Source organism: Globicephala melas, chromosome 13 (genome assembly GCF_963455315.2).
Source record: "Globicephala melas chromosome 13, mGloMel1.2, whole genome shotgun sequence".
Taxonomy (NCBI): domain Eukaryota; kingdom Metazoa; phylum Chordata; class Mammalia; order Artiodactyla; family Delphinidae; genus Globicephala; species Globicephala melas.
The window spans coordinates 21,797,705-21,815,521 of NC_083326.1; the positions used below are offsets into that span (position 1 = coordinate 21,797,705).

The 17,817-nt window shown below is 35.8% G+C and overlaps 1 protein-coding gene across 1 annotated transcript in view; it reads left to right on the plus strand.

Moving 5' to 3' along the window:
• CCDC102B (coiled-coil domain containing 102B) overlaps nucleotides 1-16,974 on the plus strand; it is a 216,224-nt gene extending 199,250 nt beyond the window's left edge. Inside the window, exon 9 of the mRNA XM_070047018.1 lies at nucleotides 16,867-16,974. Within this exon, the coding sequence (XP_069903119.1) occupies nucleotides 16,867-16,974 (108 nt within the window). The remainder of the gene's footprint in view (nucleotides 1-16,866) is intronic.
• The last annotated feature ends 843 nt before the right edge of the window (nucleotides 16,975-17,817 follow it).

A 17,817-nucleotide genomic window follows, 5' to 3' on the forward strand; every position in this document is an offset into this window, starting at 1 on the left:
ATTTGATTGGAAACAATCACTTTTTGAGAGTTAAATTAGTGCATTGAATGACTGAATTGTATGTTCCAGAGGTGATAATCATATTTCAGAATACAATGGGACAGGACTCTATTAACAGTAGAAGGATAGAGCAGAGTAAGAGAGTTGAGATCCAGAACTTGATCTAGAGGCTGGGATGGAGGGAAGCCAGAGCCAGGATGTCAACTCTAGATTGAAACCCTTTTGGTAGAGAGTCTACATCAGAGAAATCCAAAATGGGTGTTCTAGGCATGATTCTGAAGAAGCCAGGGGTAGTCTTTGAAGGTGGTGTATTGTACAGTCATCCGCATCCATCATAAAATGCACTTGCAGTCATTCGGATGGAGTTCTAAGGAAGAGCTCTTGTTCTGAAGGAGAAAACTGTAGCGATTCAATCAGGGTCCCAGGTGACAGGATCTTGGTGCTGCCCCAGCCTGGGGGAGGGGCAATGCAGTCAGTGTGTAGCTGTTCCTCTCACCTTCCCCCTCAGTCTATCTTGGTCTTTGGGGTGCAAGGCGACTGCCTCAGCCTCCTTCCTGTGTTCTAGGATTCTCCCAGTGATGCCTTGTCCATGAGTAGTTGCTAGTTGTTGTTCCTGTGATGGGGAGTGAAGTCAAAAACAACCTCTGTCACCATCTTGGCAATGTCACTCCTCTATTCTTTTGGACTCTATTACTGAGTACAGTATCCCAAATGAAAACTTTCAGCACTTTGCACTCTCAGTTCCTCAAATTCTTCTTTTCCAATTATCTTGTCCTTCACTCGACTTTACCAACCTACTCCCAAGGTCACATTGCAGATATTATCTTCACCAATTACTAGACTTTCTTCAGGGTCTCGAACTCTCCAAACATACTCTTATCTTTCTGGTTTACCTTCTTCAGTACCAAGTACTACAAAACTTCAACCCCCTGGGGCATATAATCTATTGATGATACTGCTTTTTCTCTGTCACTTATCCACTTCCATTTCTGATTTCACTCCTTGTGAAATGTGATGTCTCTACATTATAATCCCTTCACTGCATATACCTTAATTCCTTGCCCCCATATCCTTTGTAGACATTCACTTGTAAAGCTCAAGCTCTGCTTCATCATTAAATGCAAGCTTCTACTTCATCAGCTGTGCACGTGGCACTAAAGAACCTAGTGCTATGGTAACAGGTCTTGGTTTATAGTCATGATCACTAGTCACAAGTAGCATCTTAGCATTCCAGCATTAACTTTTCTAAATGACTGTTTCACTTCCTATCTCTTTTCTAATCCCTCCTCACTCCTCCATACTCTCAGATGATAATCTTTCTTCTGAATTTACTGAGAAACAAAAAGAAACAGGAATGTGGAATACAGAATATTTACACACTTCTCACCATCACATCTACCAAATTAGCTCTATCAGTTGGAACCATTATATTCTGCTTACATATCTGATCCTATGGGTGAAATTTCTCAGTTCCTATCTGTGGTCAGCCTATATATATAAAACAAGGGGCTTCCCTGGTGGCGCAGTGGTTGAGAGTCCGCCTGCCAATGCAGGGGACACGGGTTCGTGCCCTGGTCTGGGAAGATCCCACGTGCCGCGGAGCGGCTGGGCCCGTGAGCCATGGCCGCTGAGCCTGCGCATCCGGAGCCTGTGCTCTGCAACAAGAGAGGCCACAACAGTGAGAGGCCCGCGTACCGCAAAAAAAAAAAAACAAAAAAACCATACACAAGTATATATATATACATATATTCATGTGTATATACACATACATGTATATTTAAATATTTTATATATAAAGTATTGTAAATGAACTGACTTCCTTTAAGTACACGTTCCATTTTTGCTATTATTAAACTCTCTTTACAGTAAAAAAAAAAAAACCTGAAAGAAATATATTAACTTCTTATCTTCACAACCTTCATTCTGTTTCTAATCACAGCAGTGATACTTCTGACCACTGCCTCTTTACCAATGGAAAAGTCCTCAAGGCCACAAATGTGCTCCATACTTTTAAAGCCAGTGCTCCATTCTTGGGCTTCATCTTTCTCAAACTATCATAATAATTTGACACAATCAGTCCCATTCTTAAAGTAACGTACTCTCTAGGCGTCTAGAAAAATCAGTGTTTTTGGGGGGTTTCACCTTCTTCTGCCCTTCTTGATCTCAATCTTGATTTCTCTTCATGTCTTCAGTTCTATATGTGTGAGTGTCTTATCCTTTCATTTATTCTGTGCCTACCTACACTCGCTCCAAAGGTGATATCTTCAGGGCTTCCCTGGTGGCGCAGCAGTTGAGCGTCCACCTGCTGGTGCAGGGATTGCGGGTTCGTGCCCCGGTCTGGGAAGATCCTACATGCGGTGGAGCAGCTGGGCCCGTGAGTCATGGCCGCTGAGCCTGCGCGTCCGAAAGGTGATATCTTCAAACCTCGTGGCTTTAGATGCCATCTATATGCTGACAACTCTCAACTTTATATCTTTAAACCCACTTCTCTAGCTGTTCCATTACTCAGGCAAAACAATTAATCATTTTTAACTCCTCTCTCTCTCACTTATTCCATATTAAATCAATCCTCACATTCTTTAAGTCCTGTATTCCTAACATATCACAAAATGACCACCTATCACCACCCTCATGACTGCCAGCCTTGCTCAAGATGACATTATCTTTTGTCTGTTCGACACTAATGCAAGATGTTAATAACAGGGGAAACTGGGGTGGGGATGTGTGTGGGGCAGGCATAGGGACTACATGAGGACTCTTTACTTTCCTCTCAATTTTTATGTAAATCTAAAACTGCTCTAGAAAATAAAGTCTATTAAAATCCCTAAAAATCTTACATGCTAGAAGTCTATTAAGTCTGTAGCCAGTTAAACGTTTCTAGTGGTATAACATTTAACTTCAGTATCTATACTACTGAACAAACTGCATTTCCTTTTAATTACTAAGTAAACAAAATTAAATACTTTATAGCATATTGTCTGTTAGCAGAATATGGTCTTCTTTGGAAAAAACCCTCAGTTTAAATACAGTGTCTTCAAAAGGAGAAATATAATTGCCTTCCTAAATGTAGGAGGAGTAGGGCTGTCTTTTACGCAAGTGCAGTAATTATAGTGGCATCCTACAGTGATGTCAATTTTTCACAAAATTCCCTGAATAACAAAAAGTAAACAAATAGCCCAGGACATTCTGAATTGTAGGCTTTAGCTAATGCAACATTTCTTTGATGGTTACAGTTTATTTTTAAAACTGGAGGTCTCTATTACATAAAATATCTATTGTCATTTTAATGTAGAATATTTAAGGTATTAATAGCTAAATCAGTTTATGTTTATCAAAACTGAGGAAAAATTGGAACTCCAAGGAGTTGCATGATCTTTATTTCACGAAGTAGCTGTAGAAAGTCTTACATTGGCCTATCTACATGGGATGTATTCACGTGATGACCTAGGTATGACGGGCACAATGGATGTGTTGAGGGGAAAAAAAGGCAGTAAATACCTTGTTGGATGCCCGATAGCATTCAGGAATTTTTCCAGTACATTTCCCACTTCATTCATTTATATGCATTCAGGGCATGTCGGTTTGCTTTCATTTATTTGCTTACCTCATAGTTCTTTATCAGGAGGCTAAACATGCTAGAACTTGCACACTATTAGTGGAAGCAGTCTCCATTTACAGATACTCTCAGGTGAACTGGACAGCAGCATTCCAAGCTGGTAACTTTTAAAGCATGTGTTGCTGTGTGATATTCTAAACATGAGAAGCTGCCATTCTCCGTCAGGTTGGATAATGTGCTTCCTCATTTATATATATAACCTATACACAAGGAGGTTTGGGTCAGATATTTGAGAATATTTTTCATACTGTTTCTAGAAACTTCTAGCCAAATGCAAAGTAAACCAATCATGTTTGAACTCATCCAACTTAGAAAGTACTTCATTGGGAAAACGTTCTTTGAAACAGCAGTTCTCAACTCTGAAGGTCCTAGACAATTTTTCTGGAGGTCTGTGAGGTCAAAACTGCTTTCATAATAACTTAAAGATGTGTTTCACCCTTTTTACTATATTGACTTTGTTTTGATAGTACAAAATAAATGGCAGGTAAATCTGTTTACAGTTGGTTCTAGTGACTCAGATGGTGGGCAGTGATTATGTTCAAAGAAAGGTGCAAGGAAATATTTTGAAATTTTGGAATCTGAACGTTACTCTAGTGAAAGAATGCTTACTACCGTCTCATTGGTTTTCATATGTACAGAATTAGAATTCTGTTTTAACATATGTGCTCTACATATCTGTTTTCCATCTTTATTCCATCAGCACTAAGTCTCCTTTGACTTTCGTAATATTACTAAGGCTATGATGGCAGTGATGCATTGCAGTTAAAGTGTGCCAGCTTTATTCTACTTACTATTTAGGGGAAGAAATATTTTCTTCGTATTTCAATACTGTATAAATTTTGCAAATCATGACTACATTTCCATTTACTTATTCCTTGCTGTTATTTAAAATAGAGTTTTCTCTATCACTGTTAAGCTAAGTTGATCATAAACATTTTCTACCAGGAAATATGTAAAACAAAATACTTAAATATTTTTCTGTATTTTAAAACACTTATCCTACTGTGTCATTAACTATTTTTCTTATATTAAGCAATCCAGCTACTGCTATAACCGTAGATTATTTTAGATAACAGTCATCAAAATTATTCAGAGGAAATTAATCAAAGTTTCTTGGTAAAGAGATTTCTGGAATGATATGGCTGTTGGTTCAGTTACAAAATAACCAAGATTATAATAGACAGTTGCAGAAGTTTGGAACTCAGAAGCTTAAATATAATTCAACAAATAACGAGGTGTCCCTTTCTGTTTTAGAAACATTTTTAGAAACATTGCACTTTTGGAATCTCTTGTAGTTCTTTGAAACTTCGATTAGAAGTGACCGATAACCACGTTTATAGATTATGTATGCAGAAGTTCATTCCCAAGTCAGTTTGCATCTTCTCTTTAAAGGAAGAGTACAATATTTTAATTATAAAGTTTTCTATTTGAATCTTATTCAGTTAAAGAATGATTTTGTTCCGTCTTAACTTTCCACCCCAGGAAAGCAACCCATATAAATGCAGTTAGGTGCCTATAAGTGAAAACAGTTTCATTCATGGAGAAGTTGCAGGGTAAGTAACTTCCACTCCATATGTTTCTGTCATTTTGGAAAATTGTAATCTGGAAAGATATTTGTATGATAGAGGAAAACATTTCTTCCTTTTATCATTGTAATTATCCCTTTTATCATTATAGTCCTTTTCAAACACTTAAAGGTTCTCTTCTGAATAAAAGCTGATTATTAGACTATGATGTCTTCCCTATCCTCTGTGGGAAATTAAGCACTAGTCCTTTGATTTATCAATCAAAAAATATCACTTGTTTCCCCTTCTCTTAACATACATATCTTGCTGTTTTTTTGTAGTCTGCTTATTTATGAAACATATTTTTGAAGACTTTTTCTTTTCTAGTTATTCTTTTCATGAATTTTATTTTGAAATAACATTGTATCTCTTTCTAATTTTGGCTATCTAATTGTTTTAAGAGCTTGAGCCTTAGCTGTAATCAATTAAGAGTAATTACTGGTTTTAAAATATTCTGTTAGTTTCTAACTTGTTTTTCTTTGTGTTTTTTTAGATACAAGTCATGTGGCTTTTAATAAGATATCCGTTTTCCATGTTTTATAAAGGTTTCACCACACATTTGTAGAAACAGATTTTTCTGACTCACTAGCAGGTTGTCACCTGTGTAGATGGCCTAAGGGTGGCAGACACTTTCGTAATACCTAGGCTGAATTGCTAGAGTACAGAGCCATGAGGAAGAGTTTCCAAATCCTGTTATAATAAGTAAAATTGAGTAGTTTTGTACTGAATATTCTTGTTCTTAATGTTTACATTCCTCTAAAGAGTTTTACAATTCTAATCACATTTCATCTTTGCATTTCTGTAACTGATGTTTCTGCAATTTCCTTTTCTTTTGGTTAAAACAACGAGGAGTAACAGTATTTTTATACCCATGTTCAACATTAGTTGGAGATTAAGCCTGGTGATTCAAGACCTGTGATAAAAGATTAAAACTTGGGACAAAAATGGCGATTTCATTTCTTTCATTAAGTTTCATGATGCTGGAATTCACTACAGTATCCAAAGGCAAAGAGGCACATAGCCCAGTGCTCTTACAAAGCTTCCTTCTGAAAGCAGACATCTGTTGTGTGTTAATTGAGTAAAATGAAACAGGGAAGGAAGGATTGTTTGTTCCCTGGGTACTTTATTAGTGTTCTCTACTATTCAGATTCTCAAAGAGGAAAGTGGGAAATATATACATCATGGTGCTGATCAAATACAAGTGCTGTTGTCATGAAAATTAATATTATTTGACAATGTTTTGTCTTCCTTTGATGTGAGACAAGATATTATTATTCTCTGCGCAAACACTTTAGCATATTGGCTAGGTGAATGCAACTTGAAGTCAGTGTTAATAAAGATCAATATCAAAACCTTTGTGAGATACCAGTTACAAATTAAATATACTTAGTGTTTTCTCACACATCTTGATGAGACTTTTCTACTCTATGGAAATAGATGCCCTATAGTTGTCTGTAATTTGGATAAAATTAGCACCAATTAAGTGTCCCTTATCAAGAAACCACACCATAAACACTTGTAATATTGCTGCCCCAGGTGATCCAATGGAATCCTGAAGTGTTCTCTCAACTACAGATTTGTCACATAATATCATAGCTTTGATTCTACAGTTGCTATGGTACCCTGAACAAATACTCAGTATTAGTCTCTCAGGACATAAATTAAGAATCATCAGTATTGTAGGATGTCAGGTGCTTAGCTCCCACTGACCATGATGCTGTTTTAATTTATTGAAAAGAAAAGAAAAATAACTCTGAGCTGAAATAAACTGTTTAATAGAATGCTTTGTATATAAATAAATAGTCACATAAGATTATCTAGGTCAATACATGTTAAAGCAATGCCAATAATCGTTAGACTCATTAAGGCATCAAGTCCATCCAATTCTTGAATATTTCAGAAGTTCATTATATAGAGATAAAGCAATGAAATATTCTAGATTCACGTGATACTATTATTTAAGATAACATTCTTAAGAGCTCGAATCCTTGGATATATTCAATTGGCTTAATTCTATTGTAGATACCTTGGAATTAATTTTGATTTGGCTTAATATATAAATATAGCAACTGAAATGTATGCCATATTTACTCTTATTGTGTTTATTTTAACGTCTTTATTGAGATCTAATTCATATACACTTTTAAAGTGTTCAATTCATTGGTTTCTAGTAAAATAGAGTTGTCCCACAATTACTACAATCTAAGTTTAAAACATTTTCGTTATCTCAAAGAAGAAAACACAAACCCATTATCAGTCATTCCCCAGTCTCCCTATACCCCCAGCCCTTGGCAATCACTAGCCTACTTTCTATCACTGTGGAGTTACCTATTTTAGAATAGGTAACTCCTATTCTATAGATTCTATATTCTATAGCATCTATAGAATATATGGCCTTTTGTGACTGGCTTCTTTCGCTTAGTATAGTGTCTTCAAGGTTCCTCCATATTGTAGCATGGATCAATACTTCATTCTCTGTATGGCCGAATAATAGTGCATTGCATGGATACAGCACATTTTTTTCTTCATTTTTCAGTTGATGAGTATTTGGGTTATTGGGTTGTTACACTCCTTGTCTACTATGAATAATGCTCTTATGAACATTCATTTACAAGCTTTGTGTAGATGTTTTTATTTCCCTTGGATTGCTGGATCATATGGTAACTCTGTTAACGATTTCTTTTATTGGTGTATCGTTGTTTTACAATGTTGTGTAAGTTTCTATTGTACAGGGAAGTGGAGTTCCCTGTGCTATATAGCAGGTTCCCATTAGTTATCTAATTTATACATATTGGTGTATATATATCAATCGCAATCTCCCAATTCATCCCATGCCCCCCTTCCCCCCTTGGTGTTCAAATGTTTGTTGTCTGTGTGTCTATTTCTGCCTTGCACCAAACTCTTTTCCACAGTGGCTGTACCATTTTCCATTCTCACAAGCAATGTCTGAGGGTCCCAATTTCTCTGCATTCTCACCACCACTTGTCAGAGTTCATCTTTTTTATGACAGCCAACCTCGTGGAGGTGAAGTGGTACCTTATTGTGGTTTTGATTTGAATTTCCTTAATGACTAATAATGCTAATCCTGTTTTCATGTACTAGCTGGCTATTTGTATATTTTCTTGGGAACAACTTATTCAGATTCTTTGTCCATTTTTTTAAAAAATATTGAGTTGTGTTTTTTGTATATTCTGGATATAAATCCCTACTCAAATACATGATTTGCAAATATTTTCTCTCATTACATATATTGTCTTTTCAACTTGATAGTTTCATTTGAAGCATAAAACTTTTAGAAATAATTTTAATCAAGTCCAATTTGTTTATTTTTTCTTTTGTTGCTTGTGCTCTGCTGTTCTGTGTAAAAAACATTGACTTTCAATGTCATGAAGATTTACTCCCATGTTTTCTTAGAGTTTTATAGTTTTAGATATATTTAGGTCTATGATTCATTTTGAGTTAATTTTTATAAATGAGGTGAGCATAATTCAGAATTATGCTTGTGGATATCTAATTGTCCTGGAACTACTTGTTGAAAAGATAATTCTTTGCCTCACTGAAGTATCTTGACACCCATATCAAAATCCAGCTGACCCTGGACTCTTGATAGACATTTAGGTCAATGGAATAAAAGTGTATCCTTCTGCCAGTAAAGCATTGTCTTGATTACTACAGTTCTAGTTAAGTCTTGAAATCAGGAAGAGTCAGTTCTCCAGATTTATTCTTCTCTTGTAATTCTTCTGTTCCTGTTTTCATATTTTTGTTGTTGCTAAGAATGTTGAGCTTCATCACAGATTTAACCACATGTGTTCCCAAAGAGAAGGAAATACTGGCACTAAAGTACAGCTACTTGGAAAATTATTCTGGGTTGGTTTTGTTTTGTTTTTGTTTTTGTTTTGGTCACTAAGATGACAATAAAACCTTTGGGGAAATAATTGATTCACATCATTGGGAATGTAATTTTTATCATTCATTCACTGTAAGGTCCACTTAGAGAAAACTGTCTCCAGGTTTCCCAAAATAGTTTCCTTAAAATGGGAATCTCTCAAATCTGAACCATGTGTCATTCTTTATTGAATTACTCAGTTGAACCATTCACTTAAAAGCAAACTTATTCCCTTTGCTCTGAAGAATTTAATTCTGTCATTCAGCTGAGATATAGTACTTTCATTAACCCTATATAATAATTGCACTGTTACCTTAGCTCATTAGAAAATTTATAGTTTAGTAAATTATTTCAGCAATTACATTTATGCCCTGCTTATTACTAGTTTAACATTTCTTAAACATTTTAACAATTGTCTGGTAGGCAATAAATCTACTCACTTTATGTGGAAAGTACTTGGAAGAAATTTAGTAGCCAGTTTCATGAAAGGCCTGTGAAATTCAGTGACATATGTATTTAAAAAGAAGGCCAGTAAGGAAACTGATAAATAATTCTGGCAAATCACACCTATTATCATGGATTACAAGACCACAGAACATTTAGTATTCCGTTAAAGTGAGATCACATTTTAATTTTGAATACCTTAGTAAGAATTAGCTGGAGTCACTGAATATAAATCATCCAATAATTTCCATATAGGTAGCAATAAGATATTATATTTAATAATGAAGTTAATTCTGACATTGAAATATATGTATAATCATGTAACACATGCTATATACTTAGCAAACTTCTCAAAAGGCAACCACTTTCCATCAGAGATCACCAGGAAGTTTTAGTAAAATGTTCCTGTTGATTTTAATGATTTGTTTTTAGGTGAAGAGCATGTTGTGGTATAATCCTTAATGAAATGGTTCAGAATATTTCAGTTCCAATTAAAAATATCTGGAAAATTAGTCTGTACTAATTATTTAAAGTCAGCAAGTTGTCATGCCCACTTATTCCTTACAAAGGCTCTACATTACATGAGTTGGGTTTAGGGAATTTGTGAACAGGACACTCATCTGAATTTGTGCCATCTTTCCTCATTACCTTAATCAAATTCCAAACTGCAGAGATTATAAAGACACCCCACTGTGGATGCCTTAGAGCAGAGTTGGAGCAGGTTGGCCAGAAAGAGTTGCCAGAATACCCAGTGCTAAACATGTCACTTCAATTTCTGTGACATGGGTCCCGCTCAGTTGCTAATGGAAAGATGTATCAAAACTGATTATCAGTGGTTTCCAGCTAGATTTAGGTAAGGATGTATGTAATAAAAATAAAAATGGGTTTACGTGCTATTGTCTGCATCACCTAACAGGCTTTCCTTTTCTCGTCTTTCCTTTGTCATTTTATTTCCCTTTCTTTTCAATGATGGAGATTAACATTTTCCAGGAATTGCAAGTCCTTTTTAGCTGAAGTCATTGTCTCCATACTATCAAGTCTTAGACGGTAGCTGGACCTTATTAGACTGCCAGTTTGATCAGATTATAATATATGCTGTAAACATTTTTCTTGAATCATAAATTTTTGGGAATCTACCCAGATTTCAGCCAGACTGGCCAGGGCCTTACCAGAGTAGCAATAGGAACAAAGCAATTATTCTGTGCTCAACAGTAAGTATTGAACTGAATTTATCTGGCATATGGAAGTTTTAGGATACTATGGATATAGAATTTGCAAATTATGGTCTTCTTTCTTGGCATAGATATTTAACAAAAGTGGAAGGGCATCTGTTGCTTTAGCCTACCCAACATTAATTTATTCTTTTTTATAAACATGCAAAGACTATTCTAAGCACTTGAAATCTATACATGAATAAAATGAATATCCCTTCTGCATGGAATTTGCATTCCAGTGGAGAGAGACGGAGACAATTTATATATAAATCATATGACTGCTGGAAAAAAACAGGTGTTCTTGCTTTGGGTGCAGGTTGCAATGTTAAATATGGTGTCTGGCCTCAGATTTGAATAAATACATGGAAAATGTTAATGAAAGTTAATCATGCAGATAACTGTTGAAAGAAGGTTCCAGGCAGAAGGAACAGTCAGTGCAAAGCCCCTGATGGGAAGGATCAAGTAGAAAAAGAAACAGGAAGATATATGAGAGCACCGTGTTTTTTTTTTCAAATTTATTTTTGGCTGTGTTGGGTCTTTGTTGCTGCGCGTGGGCTCTTCACTAATTGCAGTGAGCGGGGGCTTCTCATTGCGGTGGCTTCTCTTGTTGCAGAGCATGTGCTCTAGGCGTGTGGGCTTCAGTAGTTGTGGCTCGCGGGCTCTAGAGCGCAGGCTCAGTAGTTGTGGCGCATGGGCTTAGTTGCTCCACGGCATGTGGGATCTTCCTGGACCAGGGCTCGAACCCGTGTCCTCTGCATTGGCAGGTGGATTCTAACCACTGCGCCGCCAGGGAAGTCCCAGCACCGTGTATTGATGATACTGTGTGTGTCCTTGAGTAGGTGAACGAGCATGGGATCTGGTGCACAAGTGGGAACAGGGAAAGTTAAAGTGTGTGTGTATCTGCAGCACTTTCAAGAACCTCACAGCCTGTGAGAGAGAGACGATGACTATTGTAATTTAGTTTGATAAGTTTAAGATCAAGGGTAAAGGTAAACAACAGACATAGCAGAGTATTTGTTTTTAATGTGAAGAGGCTTTTATTTGCTTTTCACAATCTAAATGCCTACGAATACACTAAATGTCGCAAGACCTTCATCAACAGTTCATTCCTTACTTAATATCAGAATTTATAACTGTGAATGAGGAAAATAAAAAAACTAAGTTTTTATTTGGTAAAGATTTTGGTTTCTTAAATTTAAAAACTTTTTTTTACTTTTTAAAAAATTTTACATTGGAGTATATTTGACTTAAATGTTAGGTTTCTGGTGTACAGCAGTGATTCAGTTATACATATATCTATTCTTTCTCAGATTCTTTTTCCATATAGGTTATTACAGAGTACTGAGTAGAGTTCCTTGCGCTATACAGTAGGTCCTTGTTGATTATCTATTTTATATATAATAGTATGTATATGTTAACCCCAACCTCCTAATTTATCCCTCCTTCTGATGTTAGACCCCCAGACTGGGGAGCCTGACATGGGGCTCAGAACTCTCACTCCTGTGGGAGAATCTGTGTGATATAATTATTTTCCAGTTTGTGGGTCACCCACCTGGCGGGTATGGGATTTGTTTGTATCATGAATGCACGCCTCCTGCCATCTCATTGTGGCTTCTTCTCTGCCTTTACAAGTAGAGTATCTTTTCTGGCAGGTTCCAGTCCTTTGTTGTCAATGGTTATTCAGCAGTTAGTTGTGATTTTGGTGTTTTTGTGAGAGGAAGTGAGCTCAGGTCCTTCTACTCCACCGTTTTGTCTAGGGATTGGAAAATAAAAACTTACTTTGTTCCAGATCAACCTTGACAAGTGCATGTGGCCTTGGGTCCCTCTCAGGGAAGGATGGACCTTTGCCTTTACTCCAGTCCTATTTGTTCTTAAAGGTTGTAAGGAAAGAGAGGCACTTTTGAAGGCACTGGATCAACACCAATCCAAACAGCACAGACCTCTAAGAGAGGATCCAGATTCTCTTGGTCTCTTTCCTATTTGTCCAGATTAATGCTAGAGTGGGTGGAGTATCGTCCCACCAGTAGTAAAGGGTCACTCTCCTGATGCCCTTCTTCTCCACAGGCCTCGCTGCAGGTAGGGCCTGCAGATTCCTCTCCTTCAGCCGCCTCAGAATCTGTTCTATCTTCCCCTCCACCTGCCAGGACCTTCCGACTCCATGACTCTGTGGCTGCATCCACTGCAGCCCGGCCTAAGCTCCATAGCAGAGAATTTAAGAAAAGCTACATCATTTGGGCCAGGGTAATTGTACTGACCTCTACTCAGTGTGTTCCAAGGGCCAGCAGCGTCAGTATCACCTGGCAGCTTGAGAAATGGAAAAATCATGAACCGTGCTTGACACCCACTGAGTCATTATTGGCATTTTAACAAGATCCTAAGGTGATTCATAGAATGTTAAAGTTTAAGAAGCCTGTTTTAAAGGATTTTTTTTTTTTTTTTGGCGGTACGTGGGCCTCTCCCGTTGCGGAGCACAGGCTCCGGACGCGCAGGCTCAGTGGCCATGGCTCACAGGCCCAGCCGCTCCGCGGCATGTGGGATCTTCCGGGATCTTCCCGGACCGGGGCACGAACCCGCGTCCCCTGCATCAGCAGGTGGACTCTCAACCAACTGCACCACCAGGGAAGCCCTTAAAGGATTTTAGGAGTAGAGTCGTAGTCCATTGCATAGAGAAGAGAGAATGTGAGCAAAGACATTGGGGAAAGAAAGAAAATGAGCATGACTGCCACCCAACCCACCCTGTTGTGGGCTAAAAATACAGAAAGCTCAGGGCTGCTGGAGAACAAAAGAAAACCTGGGATTACCCAGGTAGGTAATATGAGAGAGAAAATGGGAGGAGGGTTTATGTGCTCATCTGGGCACTGGGAGCTCTTGAGGGGTTCGTCAAGTGGGGAGATAAGATCAGAATTGGATGTTAGCCAAATCTCCAAGGTGAGGTCTGAATTACACCTTGGGTATTTTCCATTGCATTTTCAACATCCTTAATGCAAATTTAGAAAATATAACACTTCCACCAGTATCTTGTATCATTTTGGATTTTTCTTTGTATGTTATTTTACATAAGAAATGTCATGCATCACTCACAATATTGTGAGCCTTTTTTCCAAAGTTAAATATCATAAAATAGCTTTATGAATTCTAATTAAACATCTTAATGTCTGCAGAGTGTTCTGTCAGAGTGATGAATTATAATTAAACAAAACTCTCAGTAATCATTCAGGTCAGTTTGACTTTTTCATGAACATAATGAAAGAGTTTTTATGTGTCTGATATTATTTTTCAGACATTTCAATACATGAATTTTTAAAAATATGAATGTTAAAACTTTTGTTATACATTTCCAAAATGCATTACAAAATTTAATTTCAAATATAATAAATAACTTAAGTATCATATTCTACTTAAACTCTGCTGTTCTTATAGTTGTACCAAAATATTCCTTAAATATCTAATAATACCTGTCTGTAATTAAGCTTTCCAAGTAGTTACCATATATCCCATATTAGTATTCCTATATTAAAATCCCAAGTGATAGAAAAGCTGAAAATTTATAAATTGAAGAAAAAGTACAAAAAGATAACATTTCTCATTCGTTAAGTAAATGATTTGGGAACTGCCCTCGGTAATGCCAAATAGGTGGGTTTTTTCCAAGTAGATATTTGAAAGAAAATGAAAATGTGAAATAATCCGACATTCCAGAATAATTAGTCAATCATTATTAGCCTATCACCTTATTCTTCTAATTTTTATCCTGATAGAAAATTAATCTTTAATGAGGCATGAACGTTGAGCATCCCGATTCCTCCCCAAATAATGAAATTGGATGCAAGACTGTATCTGAAGAACCAAAATTAGTCTGGATGCCTGGCCTACTCGAATTTTATAATAATTTTTAGGTAATATATATACAGACATGTTTGTACTTTAATAAATATTTTTGTCACATTTATCTAGTAAAATACACAACACTTGATTTGAATAACTTGATGTAAAATATAATGATTAAATCCAACATGAACCTAAATATTAACAAATACATGTTACATTAACTGCAGAAACATTAGAACTAGAGACATGTAGAATATCTGTAAAAACATTTCTGGTTCAACATTTATCTATATAAAGCAGAAACTAGGAAAAGGGAGGTCCACAAAAACCTGCACAGGTTACATAAGGGAGAACTTTGATGGTAAGAAAGTAAACTTGGATTATGTATTTAAAAGTAATTCTGATAGGTGTATATATAAACTTAAGAATTGTGGATGTCAAAAAAAGTGTGTATTACTAAAAATGTCTGAATGTTTGACATCTAGAAATAAAAATATTTGAGCGTTAATTTTGATACACCTTAACAATGTTTACTTCATGGGCACAAGTAATTGATGAAAAGAGTTTATAGAATGGTGAGAGTATGAAGAGAAATAGCTTTCTTCTCCTGGAAAATAATAATGCCAACTCAACTCTATATAATTCTTTCTAATGTTTAAAATGATTTAACTTGAATAACACTGATCAAGAGATCAGAGAATTGGGATTCATTTTCATATTTAGCAGTAATTTGACTTTGCACAAGGTGAGGAAGATTTGATTATCCTTACAGTTTTATTAAATACGGAAATTATTTTACTATAGTGCTATGCTCAGCAGTGTGCTTGGAGAGGCAAGATTTTTGTCTTGAAGCTGCATATATGCATGGTAATTTCCACAAGATTTTGAAATATTCAGTTGGAGGAATATGGTTGCTAGATATTGTTGTGAGGAAGAGAAGACACTAAAACTATCTAAACCTACCCCATGGAACCCCACTCAGGCTTTATATATAGAAAAAATAAAATTGGAGATCTACCTCACATCATGTACAAAAATTAACTCCATCTTGATCTAGGAATTAAATGACAAATACAAAACTTTAACAAATTTTAGTTGAAAATACAGATTAATACTTCTCTAAGCTTTGCATACGGAAGTAATTTTTAGCATTATTAAATACATCCTAACTGTAAAAAAATTGATAAATTTTGCTTAATAAAATGACTATTATTCATCCAAAGAGCTCTTAAATAAAATGGAAAAAATAAGTTATAAACCTGATAACACTTGCTGAAGATACTTGGAACACTTATAACTGACAAAGGGTTAGTATCGAGATTATAACATAAACATGTACAGATAAAAAAGAAAAGAAAGAGCTCCAAACAGAGTAATGAGCAGAAGACCTGAATAGGAACAAAAGAAGAATATCATTGAGCCAATAAAAATATAAAGAGGTATCAACCATAATCTATTGATCAAGGATTGGCAAAAGTTTTAATATCTCACACCACCAAGTGTTGGCGAAGATATGCTCAAACAGGATCCCATCTAACTGCCTTTGGGAGGTAAGTTAGTAAATCATTTTGGGGAGACATTTTAGCATTATCTTGAAAAATTAAACATTAAAAAATATAACTTGGCAATTCTCCTCCTACGTATGTCTCCAGAGACTACTTTGCACAAATGCATCAGGAGATCTACACAAGAATGTTCAGAGCAGCTCAAGCCTGCAAACAGTCTAATAGTTATGGACAGGAGGGTGGTGTACTGTCATGGCACCATCATGCAGTACCATCTGGTAAACCAGAACAAAGAGGCTACAGTGAGTCACCAATACGGATGAGTCTTAGCAATTGAATTAAAAAAGAAAGTATTAGAAGATTACATAGAGCATGATACCCATTTTTTTTTATGTTTAAGTTAAAAACAACTAAAAGAATACATTTTAAAGAATATTTCTATTTGTACCATTATGTGTGTCTATATAAGTGTGCATATATACACTTAGCATATGTATATGCACACATATATGCTATACTTAAATACACACATGCAAATATGTAAAACTATTTTCAAAATCTTGAGAATAATAAGGTAGGGAAGCCCAGGTTAGAAACAGGGGAGGAGTGCCTAGGTAAGATTTCGTCAAATTCCAGACTCCATGTAGATGTTTATTATTGACTATATGAACTAATTCTATAATTAAAAATAAGTATTCCTACACATTCATGTATATATACAAAAAAGAATGTGTCATGCAAAAAACTTGCTTTTAAAAGGATTTTCTTATTTCAGTCATCTTACCTGAGGCATTTTCTATTTTGCTTTCAGCTTGATGATTTCCTGAATCAGATCCATAAGCTCCAGAGATCTTTGGATGAACAAAAAGAAACAAATGAAAACTTGGAACTTCAACTCAGGCACTTACAAAACTGGTAATTGTTTCACAAAATATGTCAAATTCAAGATCGAGATCTTAGATAGGGAAATCTTGATGTCCTTTTTTCCTCATTTTCTTAACAAAAATAATGTAACTAGAAATATTAAAAGAAACTTGCACTCAGTACTTAAATTTATGGGCTTCTTGGCTCTTATTGTTTTTCCCCCCAATAAATGTTACATGTTATGATAAAGACAATTTAAATATCATTTAAAAGCAACTCTAGTTCTAAAGGTGTAAAATTTCTGAAAGGCCAAAGGAGCTTTCAGAATACATTTCACAAACTGAAAGGGTTATAATACCCGCAAGAAAACAGAAGTTGCAAACCATACAGTTTGCTGGGTAGTTGATAAGAGAATCACTGTACTTAAGTAATTGATAGACATTAAACACATATTCACAATCTATGTGGTAAGGGTGGCACGTTGTGTGAAAAATGTTTTTACCCCAGAGAGGTAACAATAAATTTGGTATAATTCTTCATACAAGGCAAAAGTAGACAGAGGTGTCAAACACTATGATTTGCATTAGAAAGAGACTGAAGGAGCAAAGCTAAGATTTGCACTCCAATTGATATGAATACTCTCAAAGTAATAGATCACCTGTGACTGAAGTTAAGGAAAAGCAACAAGCACCTCAGAAACTAAGGGCTTTTGACTTTCAACTGGATAGACATTTTGCAGGAAAGTCATAGAAAAGCCCTCCAGCACTGGCAAGTACAATAGTATCTAGAAATAAATCAGGTGGAAATAAAGCTATGATTTCCTTTGAGTTGGATGAAACAAAAGCAAAGTATAAAATTGTACATAGAGGAATATTTGAGACCTTTTTATATAGTATAG